The sequence below is a fragment of the Pipistrellus kuhlii genome, unplaced genomic scaffold, assembly GCF_014108245.1.
Source record: "Pipistrellus kuhlii isolate mPipKuh1 unplaced genomic scaffold, mPipKuh1.p scaffold_m20_p_4, whole genome shotgun sequence".
NCBI lineage: Eukaryota > Metazoa > Chordata > Mammalia > Chiroptera > Vespertilionidae > Pipistrellus > Pipistrellus kuhlii.
In genome coordinates this window covers 2,629,308-2,643,335 of record NW_023425540.1, presented here as the reverse complement: position 1 = coordinate 2,643,335, position 14,028 = coordinate 2,629,308, and the positions used below count along the sequence as shown (strand labels likewise).

General features: G+C 48.8%; 1 protein-coding gene across 6 annotated transcripts in view; it reads left to right on the top strand.

The window, feature by feature from the left end:
• Window positions 1-14,028, top strand: part of PARP8 (poly(ADP-ribose) polymerase family member 8) — a 95,872-nt gene that overhangs the window by 40,793 nt on the left and 41,051 nt on the right. For all 6 annotated transcript variants that reach the window (XR_004982996.2, XM_045571262.1, XM_045571263.1 and 3 more), the window contains exons 3-6: window positions 1,561-1,598; window positions 11,434-11,523; window positions 11,915-11,985; window positions 13,540-13,617. Coding sequence is in view for 5 of the 6 variants with exons in the window: in XM_045571262.1 (XP_045427218.1) it covers window positions 1,561-1,598; window positions 11,434-11,523; window positions 11,915-11,985; window positions 13,540-13,617 (277 nt within the window). In the remaining variant the exon portion in view is untranslated. The remainder of the gene's footprint in view (window positions 1-1,560; window positions 1,599-11,433; window positions 11,524-11,914; window positions 11,986-13,539; window positions 13,618-14,028) is intronic.

Here is a 14,028-nt window from a genome sequence, read left to right as displayed (position 1 = left end):
TTTCTACTCTTTTGTATTGAAAATGGTGCTTCCATTTTTAAAAAAATGTACTTTTTGTTATTGATTTCAGAGAGGAAGAGAGAGGGAGAGAGAGATAGAAACATCAGTGATGAGAGAGAATCATGGATTGGTTGCTTCCCAACCGCTGTCCAATTTTTGTATGTACCTCCATGTGTCAGAAACCCCTGTCCCTTTCATCACACAGGATCTCACACCCTCCCTTTCTCACGCGTTCCTGGTGTGACGTGTGTGTGTGTATGTGAGTGTGTGTGTGTGTGTGTGTGTGTGTGTGAGACAGCTTCTGTAATTGCATTATCGGCACTCTTGCTGTTCGGACACTTTTTCATTTTACATTGTGCTGCCGTTAAGATCAGTGTGGGTGCATCTTTTTGGACTTCCTTGCTTAGAAATTTCCGATGCGTTTCAGATTTGGCACCGTTAGATCAAATTAACAGCGAGGCCCCACATGCAGAGTGGGTTTCTGGGCCCTGAGTCACGTGGATGGGTTAGTCTCACACAGAGGGACAGGTGTTCCTTGTCCCTGGTGCCCGGGGGGAAGTGGGGGCCTGTGGGTGGGGGTGGGAGCAGGCCCTGGGAGGATGCGTGGGGAGTGGCCGTGTACCATCCACTTGGCCCGAATGCAGGCAGCGGGAGGGCAGGGTGTGGTGTGGGAAGGGGTGAGAGTGTGAGAACACAAGTGAGAAGCAAAGACCCACGAGGGATGGGAGCTGGGGCCAGGGAGCCGCGCTGTGAGCAGCTGGGGTGGGAGCTGGGGCCAGGGAGCCGCGCTGTGAGCAGCTGGGGTGGGAGCTGGGGCCAGGGAGCCGCGCTGTGAGCAGCTGGGGTTGAGACCTGGGGCCCCGTGGGCCCTGGAACTCTCCCCCTCTGCGTGGCAGACGGAATCTCGGTGGCTAAGGCAGTGAAGGAGGAGGGCGCTGTAGTCCGCTGACCTGGCCGTTTGGAAGGGATGTGGGAGGTGAGAGTGCTCGTGAGGGGAGGATGCAGGTCTGGGGAGCGCATGGCAGTGAAGCAGCAGATTGAGCGCCCCGCCTGCCGCAGACCTCTTACACAGGAGACGCAGGAGCTGGCGTGGTGGTGGGCGCTCGCAGTCTCTCCCGCTGTGGGACCAGGAGGGGCAGGGGACGCTGAGTGTGTGTGTGTGTGTGTGTGTGTGTGGGGGGGGGGGTTCTGTTGCAGGAAGCCCACGTGGCCTGGGAGTGGCCTGGGTCCATCCTCCTCCCATCTGGGCACTGTGTCTGCTTTGTCTGCCACAGTCCTCCTGTCCCACAGTCTGTGTCCCCGAGGCGATCATCCGCAGTCCTTCCCGGATGCTCTTCTCCCGGGGTCTTGCTGGGCCTCACGGGTGTGACTGGTCCCAGTGCCCAGAAGAGCTTCTCGAGGAGCCGCGAGATCGGCTGGGGCTTTCTGGTCGGGTCGCGTGGTGTCGCGCAGACTTGTCTCCGTGTGGATGCGTGGGAGTGTGGGCTGCTTTTGTTTTGTGAAAGCGTTTCCTCCACAGCAGTCACTTGACCTTGTTTCTCTCTCCTTCTGTCTTGACAGTGTGTCCTATTCGGTGCACGTGTCTGAAGATTACCCAGGTATGGTTTTCTCCTTTTAACTTTTACCACAAATGCTTACGTCATGGTTCCTCTGTGTATGTCTTTCTTCTGGAGGTGTCCTGCCTGTCACTGTGTTTGGGGGGTGTTGGCAGGGGCCACAGAGAGGCACCGGAGCAGTCTGCTGATGCCTGTGAGGGCCTGTCCTCACCAGGATGCCCTTCGGGGTCCAGACAGTCCCCCTGGAAAGAGGGTCCTGGGCCCCGGATGGCCTCAGCCTCAGCATTCGCCTCCTTGCAATGAACGTAAACATTTTAAAACCTGGTTCAGCTGTTGGTTTGGGAGCATAGTTTGACTTTTCACTATTAAAAATCAGAAGTAACGGTGTCACAGCCAAAGTGATGGTAGTGGCTAAACATAATAAACCTCCCCATCTCTCGGAGCAGACACACACGCAGTTCTCACAGCACTCCGGGGCCATGGTCCCCATACTCCCCCACTTTGCAGATGGATGGCGGCCTGGGAGTGAGAGGAGGAGCTGGGATGGGACCCAGTAACCCAGGGCCGTGGGTGCCCTGCAGGAGGCTCCTCCACAGGCACGGCTGCGCTCAGTGTGTCCGTCCTGACACGCATGACCAGGCCCACACGGGCTTGCCCCCAGAGCCAGGTTGTAAGAGCCCGCAGACCCCTTTTCCAGAAAGCAAACAAGTGTCTTCCTGTGGTCAGCCGGCTCTCTGGCTCCCCGTCATCCCAGCAGAGCCCGCCACGCAGGCGCTGACACTCTGGTGATGTGGGGATGTCAGCAAGATGCTGCTCACCAGTGACACCCAGACTGCTGTCTGGAGCAGGGGCCAAAGCAAGCACTGCCGATGTGGCATGGATCACAGGACTGGATTCGTTTACCCTAGGGCCGTGGTCGGCAAACTGCAGCTCGCGAGCCACATGCTGCTCTTTGGCCCCTTGAGTGTGGCTCTTCCACAAAATACCATGGCCTGGGCGAGTCTATTGGGAAGAAGTGGTGTTAGAAGTTTAAGTTTAAAACATTTGGCTCTCCAAAGAAATTTCAATTGTTGTGCTGTTGATATTTGGCTCTGTGGACTCATGAGTTTGCCGACCACTGGCCTAGTAAAAAGGGCATAATGGAAGAATTGAATGCAAAGAACACCGATTCTAACTGCCCGTGTTTCACGTACGCAGGGTGGGGCCAACGTGGGCGTACAGTGGTGAGAATGGAAAATAAGGCGACACGTAAGGATACAAGCGTACACCCTGTGCTTCGCATACTCTCACTGTACACCGGCTTTTGCCCACGCTGTGTGGATCTGTTCCACTCCAGCGTTCTTACCGAGCACAGTCAGATGTTTAACAACGTCACTGGTGTCATCTGTCAGGGCCATACATTGGAAACAAAATTCCACTTCCCTTCCAAACCCAGACATCTTATTCACAGACTGTGTGATTGGGATCACACTTTTCCAGTATAAAAGGACCAGGTTGATATAAGTAACTTTGGTGATATATACTTTGAGTATTTTAACAAAATAGTTTAAGTTTATAATGTGTAGGAGGATGTTGTGAAACTTATTTTCTTAGCATGTGCATTTTGAATTTTAATCCTGTAAGATCCAAGTCACCTTTAAAAATTTTGTAAATCATTAACTCCTTTCTGAAAACAGGAGATACTTTATGTATTGTATTACCTTTTGTTTGGTATGATCTCCATTTTTTGAGCATAGTTATTCTATCTATTGTACAAATGTCACAAGGGGAGTTACATATTATTAAAGATAAGCCCATTTTTAAATAGTCATATAAAAAGTATTCTGGGAAGATTGTAGTGGAAGAACCAAGGGAAGATATATTTATAAAGAAAAAATATTTTTTTTGTAGATGATTTTGCAATCAGCCCTTATGTATCATGATATAGAATGTTTTTGGTGCTAAATGTTTGCTAAGCGTTTTAGGAAATTAAAAGCCCCACTGCTTGTGGTAAACATTATATATAATTATTGTGCCTCTCACCTGAGGCAGCCATGAGCGGTGCAGGACTTTATTGCAAGGGATAGAAACGATGCCACAATCCAACCCCAACTTGGAGGCATGAAGTCTCCGTGGCACAGGAAAGGTGGCGGAAGATGCCTGCCATAAACCGAGGGAACCAGATGTTCAGCTCCCTCTTGTGGCCAAATGGAACCCCAATACAGAACATTGGAAACACAATATTGGAAACACAATATAGAAAAATTGAAATTGAAAATAAAGCATTGGTTTTCATTTGTGCTTTTTAAAAATGGAATTCCTTTCTTGGGGCAGTTTGTAGTGAACTTCCAATATAATTTCATTCATAAAAAGAAAAACTGCATACATATTGCCCACAAATGGAGGGATCCGTGTATTCTGGGGTGGAGTTTGAATTGGCCCATGCAGCCAGTACACTGTATGTGCAGTATTTTCATACACATAATGGAACTGACTTCACATGTCAGTCTTTGTAGGGACAGAGCTGTCAGGACATATACCTGAAGAAGTGAAGTTCAGTAGTATTTCCTAAGGCCGTGCCCTTCGGTGGTAAAACCAAGCCTGTAATTAAGCTTTGATTCCCATTCGTACTGGAGAATTAGTCGTCGTATTTCCATGAAGCTTCCTTTAAAACACATATCAGTATGGTAATATTTTCCCAATCATTAAATTTTAATCTACATTTACTTGCATTATGAGTACAGTAAATGTGCTTGATATCTCAGGTAGATGACATCATTTAAAACTTATATGTTTGCTTTTCCTTTCCACTACCCAGACCTGTACTTCTCCTTCTCCCTTGGTGAGGACATCCAGAATGATGTTTAGTAACAGATGTGAGTGTTGGCAGCTTTGTGTCTCTTCTCCGAATTAGGGAGTGTGCTTGCAATTGCTTTCTTTCAGAGAAGGAAGTATTCCTTTCCTCACTTATCACGCTTTCTTTTTTTCTTTTTTTTTTTTTAGTATTAAATTTTTATCAACTTCTTGTTTGGCATTTACTGAGATATCCTATATGCTTTCTCCTTTGAATAACAAGATGACACGTTATATTAGTAGATATCTTAATATGGCTCTATAAGAATTATGTGCATTTTGTCATGTACTTTATTAAAGACTTCAAAATGATAAAGGAATTAAACTTTTTTTTTTTTCATTTGCATTTGCTAGAACTTGCAAGCAAATCTTCCTGAGTCTGGTATGCTTTGAAGGGTGGTTCTAGGGCAGTTGTCTTCGTTTTCTGCCATGATTGGTCATTGATTGGTTCTGTTTTTCTGTTTCTTCATCATTTTTTAAACAATTGTTCTTGAAAGCCTACTGTGTTGGTGAAATGTCCATGTTTTTTAGCATGCAGTCTATACATCTAAAGTCTCCCTCATCTCTGCCTTTATTTCTTCTTCCTCTTGTTTTATGTTTGTTCTTGTCTCCCCCACCCCCCCCTAATTTCCCTCAGGCACTCCCCACTGATTTCCCCCCGTCCCCTTTCCTGGGTTATATGGCTCAATGATTAGCTCATCATCTAAGTTTAAAAATAGGGACTTTGCTTTTCCACATTTGTGGAAATGTGTCAGCGGATTCCTTCAAATTCAGGTTTGTGCCACCCCGTTTATTTTTTAAGAACAGATTTGTCGTTTTATAATATTAATATAGTAAGTAATCTGTGCCATGTATTGAGACTCCTTTCATAGTTTGCTTTAGAGAAAATGAGCACTGAGGGAGTCTTTGTTGAGTCTCAGGTGTACATAACAGCATGTCAATGAGTGGAATACTAAATGCTATGCTGGCTCTTCAAGACACAGGGAAGAAGCAGAGCAGCCTCTGGTTCACCATCTTCTCGGTGGAGTCTCCATGGGAGCTTGTGTTCAGGAGGTAGATGTAAGTCACAGGTGACGGGTTTGCTATAGCAGGACCGCAGACTCTTCCTCATCACCCTCTCCCTCTAGGGTGATGGATTCTTTCGTCCCTGTTATACGTTCTACAGGGAATTGCAATCGTTGAGGGACAATATTTGCTACTAAAGACTTAAAGCATTGATTTTTGGATCCAGTCAGTTTCACCACTGCTAACTGTAGCATTAATATTTTACTTACTTACATAATTTCTCTGGGTCTTGGTTTCCTCATCTTTAAAAGAGGGACAATACATTGTCCGGCATTATCTTGTTTGCATAAAAAATACACTGGCCTAGCACACACAAATGCAAATTTTGTTATAGCAGTTACACCTCATTGGGAAACTTGGGTTCTGATCAAGCTAAAAAATAAAATGAAATAAAATAAAATAAAGTAGGGATAATAATTGTTTGGCTTGGGGGTTGACCTGAATATTACATCTTATATTCAGGGGAAATATTCATATTATAACAACCGTGTAATTTCATTTAGAATTATTTCTCCTAGATGGGAGATGAATGATGGAATGACTTGGCCTAATGATGCTGCAGTTGAAATAAAATAAAAGCAATCATTTAAGTGATCCTTTTCCATGACCCCCTCTTGTCCGTGTACATCCGGGTCCTGCTCCCATGGTCTGGGGGGAGGGGAGAGAAAATGGTCCTACTCTCAACAGCCTTGATCAAGGATCTGTGGTCCTCAGTACGCATGCACGCCAGAACCTCCCCATCCTCAACAACACCCACACACCCCAGGGCCCCACGCACGCGCCCAGAGCCTAACGCACGCGCCCAGAGCCTAACGCACATGCCCAGAGCCTCACGCACGCCCAAAGCCTCACACACACGCCCAGAGCCTCACGCACATGCCCAGAGCCTCTTGCACGCGCCCAGAGCCTCACGCACATGCCCAGAGCCTCTCGCACGCGCCCAGAGCCTCACGCACACGCCCAGAGCCTCTCGCATGCGCCCAGAGCCTCACCCACACATGCCAGGGCCTCCCGTCCTGGACGACAGTCTGCAGATGAAACAGCTGCAGCTCCCGGGTCACGTGGAGACTGCCATGAAGGGTTTGAGGAGGAAACGTCCTCATTCGCCCCTGGCTTACTGCCACCGGGACCGGCCCGCACCCTCTGCGCCCGCCTTCCCGTCTGCCCGCGGGGTGACGGAGTGACGGTCACAGCGGGGGTGACGGAGTGACGGTCACAGCGGGAGGAGGACAGAGTGACGGTCACAGCGGGAGGAGGACAGAGTGACGGTCACAGCGGGGGTGACGGAGTGACGGTCACAGCGGGAGGAGGACAAAGTGACGGTCACAGCGGGAGGAGGACAGGACGGAGTGACGTCACAGCGGGGGTGATGGAGTGACGGTCACAGCGGGGGTGATGGAGTGACGGTCACAGCGGGGGTGACGGAGTGACGGTCACAGCGGGGGTGACGGAGTGACGGTCACAGCGGGAGGAGGACAAAGTGACGGTCACAGCGGGGGTGACGGAGTGACGGTCACAGCGGGAGGAGGACAAAGTGACGGTCACAGCGGGAGGAGGATGGAGTGACGGTCACAGCGGGAGGAGGACGGAGTGACGGTCACAGCGGGAGGAGGATGGAGTGACGGTCACAGCGGGGGTGATGGAGTGACGGTCACAGCGGGAGGAGGATGGAGTGACGGTCACAGCGGGGGTGACGGAGTGACAGTCACAGCGGGAGGAGGATGGAGTGACGGTCACAGCGGGGGTGACGGAGTGACGGTCACAGCGGGAGGAGGACGGAGTGACGGTCACAGCGGGAGGAGGACGGAGTGACGGTCACAGTGGGAGGAGGACGGAGTGACGGTCACAGCGGGGGTGATGGAGTGACGGTCACAGCGGGGGTGACGGAGTGACGGTCACAGCGGGGGTGACGGAGTGACGGTCACAGCGGGAGGAGGACAAAGTGACGGTCACAGCGGGGGTGATGGAGTGACGGTCACAGCGGGAGGAGGACGGAGTGACGGTCACAGCGGTGGTGACGGAGTGACGGTCACAGCGGGGGTGACGGAGTGACGGTCACAGCGGGAGGAGGACGGAGTGACGGTCACAGCGGTGGTGACGGAGTGACGGTCACAGCGGGGGTGACGGAGTGACGGTCACAGCGGGAGGAGGACAAAGTGACGGTCACAGCGGGGGTGACGGAGTGACGGTCACAGCGGGAGGAGGACAAAGTGACGGTCACAGCGGGGGTGACGGAGTGACGGTCACAGCGGGGGTGACGGAGTGACGGTCACAGCGGGAGGAGGATGGAGTGACGGTCACAGCGTGGTGACGGAGTGACGGTCACAGCGGGAGGAGGACGGAGTGACGGTCACAGCGGGAGGAGGACGGAGTGACGGTCACAGCTGGAGGAGGACAGGACGGAGTGACGGTCACAGCAGGAGGAGGACGGAGTGACGGTCACAGCGGGAGGAGGACGGAGTGACGGTCACAGCTGGAGGAGGATGGAGTGACGGTCACAGCGGGGGTGACGGAGTGACGGTCACAGCGGGGGTGACGGAGTGACGGTCACAGCGGGAGGAGGACAAAGTGACGGTCACAGCGGGGTGACGGAGTGACGGTCACAGCGGGAGGAGGACGGAGTGACGGTCACAGCGGGGTGACGGAGTGACGGTCACAGCGGGGGTGACGGAGTGACGGTCACAGCAGGGTGATGGAGTGATGGTCACAGCGGGAGGAGGACAAAGTGACGGTCACAGCGGGGGTGACGGAGTGACGGTCACAGCAGGGGTGACGGAGTGACGGTCACAGCGGGAGGAGGACGGAGTGACGGTCACAGCGGGAGGAGGATGGAGTGACGGTCACAGCGGGGATGACGGAGTGACGGTCACAGCGGGAGGAGGATGGAGTGACGGTCACAGCGGGAGGAGGATGGAGTGACGGTCACAGCGGGAGGAGGACGGAGTGACGGTCACAGCGGGAGGAGGATGGAGTGACGGTCACAGCGGGGATGACGGAGTGACGGTCACAGCGGGAGGAGGACGGAGAGGGCGAGGTCAGACAGCCGCTCCCCGCGCTGCCTCTGTCCTCTGGCCCTGGGCGGGCGGCCGCGGACGGAGCGAGGCCCAGTGTGAGGGCCTGCCCTTGGGGTTTGGCCTGTTTAGAGGCGATTTCATGTATATTGTCATGGGACCTGAACACGTGGTTGGTTTGCGTAAATTAAGCCAAAAGCAGAAATCAAAAGTGTTTTATTTTTGCCTCAGTACCACCCCAAATACAAACTGGTGGAAATTTCCTAGAAAACGGTATGTTTAATACGTCACCCTGCCCTTCAGCCCGATGCTATGTGTGTCATTAAACTGCATTCTCTTTTTCTTTTTAAAATTATGTCTGTATTGATTTTAGCAGGAGAAGAAGGGAGAGGGAGAGAGAGAGAGGGAGAGAGTGGGAGACAGAGGGAGAGAAAGCGAGAGGGAAATGGGAATGTGAGAGAAAGATCGATGGGTTGCTTCCCACACACCCACTCTGGGTACCCAACCCCAAACTGGGCATGTGCCCTGACTGGGAATCCACCAGCCACCTTTCAGTGCCCAGGATATGGCTCAGCCAACTGAGCCACACCAGCCAGGGCCAAACTGCTTTCTTGAGTCAAATCTGACAGCTTCCAGTGACAACACTTTACATAAACCGTTCCCTCCTTCATGGCCCTGTTTTCTGAAACATTGTGATTTACTTGCCTTTTGATGTTTTAGGCCAGTGGTCGGCAAACTCATTCAACAACGTAGCCAAATATCAACAGCACAATGATTGAAATTTCTTTTGAGAGCCACATTTTTTAACCTTAAACTTCTTTTAATGCCACTTCTTCAAAATAGATTCACCCAGGCTGAAAACCGAGTTCTGGGCATGGGCCATGAATTTTCAATCGCGCTGTATATGCGTGCCTGCACGTGGTATTTAGTGGAAGAGCCACACTCAAGGGGCCAAAGAGCCGCATGCTGCTCAAGAGCCGCAGTTTGCCGACCACGGCTTTAGGCAAACCTCCCTCCGGGACTCGGAGACACTGCCGGTGGCTGTGCCCACCCCTCAGCTTGCTCTGTGTCTCCCCTGTCGCTGCTCAGTGGCTCCTTCTGTTGCCTTCATGCGTCCGTCTCATTCTCCTTTCTCCACGAGTTTGCTTCAGGGAGTGCGCTGCGCCCAGGGAGGAACTAAGTCTCTGCAGAGGCAGGCAGCTTTGAACCAGTTGGTCTCTTCACAGGATTTAAGAAATTTAGAAACTGCCTTGAATGGAGGGCTTTTTGCACCCTTTCCCGAAAGCCCAAGCTTCTGGGCAGAGGAGACTCCAGAGAATGAGCAGAAAAAACCAGTGTGTGCCACGTCTGTTCCTGAACCTGGGGTCCCACTTGTGACCCAGGAACCTCTCACGTGATGCTGCGTGAAAATGAAATAAGGCAACATCTCTAATGAAAACAAATCGAAGTAACGAGGCAAACCTTCTCGGTTTCAGATCTAATCCTCACGCGTGCACGTGGCCTCTCTCCTCTCTGAACACGCGTGACAGCCTGTGTCTGCTGAGCCTCGTGTGGCTGGGCCATGCACACGCGAGACTCTCTCTCCTCACATCTCAGGGTCTGAAAACAGCACAGATGTTTCTTTGGAAGTAAAGTGATGACTTAGATACCTGTCAACTAAACATCATGTTCTCGCTGCACTGACACAATATTGTGAAAACTTGACTGGAGATCTTTGATTGTGCATCTAGACAGTCATCTGAAGAGTCATTCCCCTTGCAAAAATTAATCCAGGCTTCAGTTTGTTGTGTGTAAGGGGTATTCTGTACCTCTATTTTTATATTTAAAACTCACATATTTTATACATCATTCAGCGTAGGATGGGGCCGTTTTGTTACTGAATTGATAAAGTGTTTGTTAGACAGCTATTTCACGTATGTCTTGTGAGCAAAGTAGGATAAACAGTAGGATAATACAACATGCATTCTGTTGTATTAGCATGTACTTGAAGATAAGGATTTATCAGGGAAAAGTCCTAAATTTATTTAAAAAAAATGTTTTCCCAGAGGAAACGAAAAATGCATAAGAAGCAGAGAATCTGTAGGGTAATGAAGTGTCCCATGCGTTTGACTTGGGTTGTGTTATTTAGATGAAGTTAGTTTGTGGAAGAAGAACTGGGAGACTTTGTATCAGTTCAAGAACATCCCTTATTTTTGTAAAGCATATGGTTGATTGTCTAACCACTATGCTGTACACCTGAAGTCAACACAAAGTAATATGAAAATTAACCATCGTTGGAAAATAAAAATTAAGAAAAAGAAACAACATGTATGTTAGAGTGCCCTGGGGGATAGGATGTACAACAGAAGCTTTCGCTCAGACTCCTTAGGGACTTGCTATGGAGTCTTTTGGGGGCATCTGGGGCCCTGGTGAGCTTCCTCCCTCCGCTCTGCTTCCTGCCTGGAGAGAGTCAGCAGGAAGGCCCCTGCTCAGTGAGTTGGGGCAACCTGTTGCATCCAAAGGATTCCTTGCCACAGACGGGCCATTTTAGATGTATGTGGACAGTGTCTGTCCCAAAGGCTGTATTTCCCTAGGACAGTGGTCAGCAAACTGCGGCTCTTGAGCCACATGCGGCTCTCTGGCCCCTTGAGTGTGGCTCTTCCACAAAACACCACGGCCTGGGTGAGTCTATGTTGAATAAGTGGCGTTAGAAGAAGTTTAAGTTTAAAAAATGTGGCTCTCCAAAGAAATGTCAGTCCTTGTCCTGTTGGTATCTGGCTTTATTGACTAATGAGTTTGCCGACCACAGCCCTAGGAGGAGCCATTCACAACGAGTTTACACATACGTTGGCAATTTGTTTTCTGACTTACTAGAACAACAGTGTGTGCTTTGTGAGTGTTAGAAGTGATAAGGATATAACTTTATATTTTTATAAAGGATGTATTCTTTTTAAGTTACTATGCCTTTAATTGTCTATACTTCTTTGCAGATAATACATATGTGTCAAGTTCAGAAAATGATGAAGATGTATTAGTTACTACAGAGCCAATTCCAGTAATTTTTCATCGACTAGCAACAGGTAATAAGAATACACTATTTTTTGTCTTAGGTTAATATTTATTTGGTTATTAGGTAGCTTTGTGTTTTGGTTTCCTTTAGCCCATATAACAGGTAATAAATCTTTAGCGTTTAGAAATCTGGTTCTCCATCCAAATTTTCTATCTCAGGTGCTTTATTTTATTTTTTATTTTTTGACAGTTGTTTAAGTGCATACATTTATTGTACTTTAAAAAGTCTTATTTAAAGGTATTGGTATATTATGTAACTCCCCAACATAATATAATTTCAGAATCTTTCTTAATGTTCTTGCAAAAGGAATCACCTAAGAGGTATTTTTATGTTGAAACTTATGAATGTGTGTTAATAGTATACTAAAAACTAACATGATTTTTTAAATTTATATCTTTCAGAGTTAAGAAAAACAAATGACATTAACTGTTGCTTATCCATAAAATCCAAATTACAGAAGGAAAATGGGGAGGTATGTACATTATATTTTGTATTTATTTTAAAAGATAAAATCTATTTTAAATTTGCTGTGTATTTGCAGTCAACGTCATCATTGCTATTTAGGTTAAGATTGCAAATGGTGAATGAAACTCAAACCCTGTGTCTTCGGGACTTACTGTGTGGGAAGGGCAGTGGCCTCAAATGAACTTCTTTTGTGGCTGGACAATGGGAAATGGGACTTAGGAACCTCAGGGGTTTAATTTCATGCAAATAGCAATCACTCGTTCTCCTGTCTGAGTCTCAAACACTCTTTTTCTTGGGGTCCGGCACGAATTCCACTTGCACCTGCGACGGACTAGACGAGGACTCGCCCTCCTCCAACAGCTCGCAGGGTGTCACTGGTGAACGTGACCCTCCAGCTGAGGTAGCCGAGAGCGAGGGGCTATGCTTCTGGTTATTCCCAGCCAATGTCAACCACAGGGACAACGAGCTTCCCTCCTCCCCTTCGAAAATGTCACCTGAAGCTATAAATACCAGGCATTCAACAACCAGAGTGCCATGGAGCCATCGGTTCTTGGGTTTAAAACCATGCACTCAATTCGACGCCTTTCACATTGTAGGGTTCACCCTGCTGGTGCCCATCCACGCCGGCACCGCTGCGTTAGCCATGCCTGGCTAACACCAGGAGCGGTGGCATTTCTCCAAGCCCAGATCCTCGCTCCCAGGCTTTTGTTTTCCTGAAGAGTCTGAAATCTGGCCTGTAGATTCAGGGATGGTTATAAAACCTGGGGTCAACAGGCTCTTCTGTCTGAAGGGAGCCACCCGCCTTATTATTTCAACATAAGTAGGAAGTAGGGATGTAGTAACTATTGGTAACACGGGTTCATTCAGATGGATTTCCGTTGTGTGTGCTTTAGACGCATTAAGGATATGGTTTCGTTAATTAGAAACTCAACCTTCAAGTTCAAGCAAATTTAATTAAATGTCCTTTTGAGTCTGAAATTGAAAGCAGTCTCTGTATTCTGAAAGTTTTTTTTTTAAATAATGTGATTCATATTTATTTTCATAATTTGATTTTTTAATTATCGGATTCAGGCGTCTTTTCTTTCATGCCATTGTGTAGAGTTGGCAGTGGGAGTGAGGACCATCTGCGACAATAATGCTGAGAACCTTTTTAATAAAAAAATTGAATCGGTGCAAATGAAAGCAATGCAAGATAATATGGAATGCAAACTGTAATTGAAAAGCAAAATGTACAAAATTGAATCAGCATGAGCCTGTCAGCTGTTCCATCAGGACAAACTCAAAGCTGTAATTGCTGATATGTGGTTTCTGATGTAGACATAAAACATCACACTGAATGAACCAGGATAAGCAGAGAAGGTTAGAAGTGCATAGAGCTCACTGAATGCCCCACATGGCCGCCTCCTGTCTCTCCTGTTCTTGGCTCATGTGCACCCAGAACGTTCTCCCAAAAAACCCAGAGGACATGCAGAGACCTCCCTGCACGGCCGCTGGCTACTTTCTCTTCGGGAAGCAAACGCGGTTGACCACTGAAGTTGTCCTCTCGCTCTGTTATTTTAAGGAGTCAAGACAGAACAGTGCGGTGGAAGAAGACTCGGAAGGGGATAATGACTCTGAAGAGTTTTATTATGGAGGACAGGTAAGCGCACGGGCCCTCCAGCACCCCCTCCCCGAGGAGCAGCGCCTGTGTGTGCGGGCGGGCGTCTGTGCCCCCGCCTGGGAGGCCCGAGTGGCCCTCAGGGTCTGTGGCTGACGGGGCATCCGTACCGCTCACCACATTCCCCTGTCCCACACTTCTCAGCAGCGAAGGGGCTCTTGCGGTTCTTTGACTGTCATCGTTCATTGACATGGACTCTGTCTTACTTCATGATGGTGACTCTACACACAGCACTTCCTCATGCTTTTGACGGACAGTTCTTTTAAAAAACATATTTTATTGATATTTTTCAGAGAGGAAAAGAGAGGGATAGAGAGTTAGAAACATCAAGGAGAGAGAATCATCAATCAGCTGCCTCTTGCACACCTTCTCGTGGGGATGTGCCCACAACTA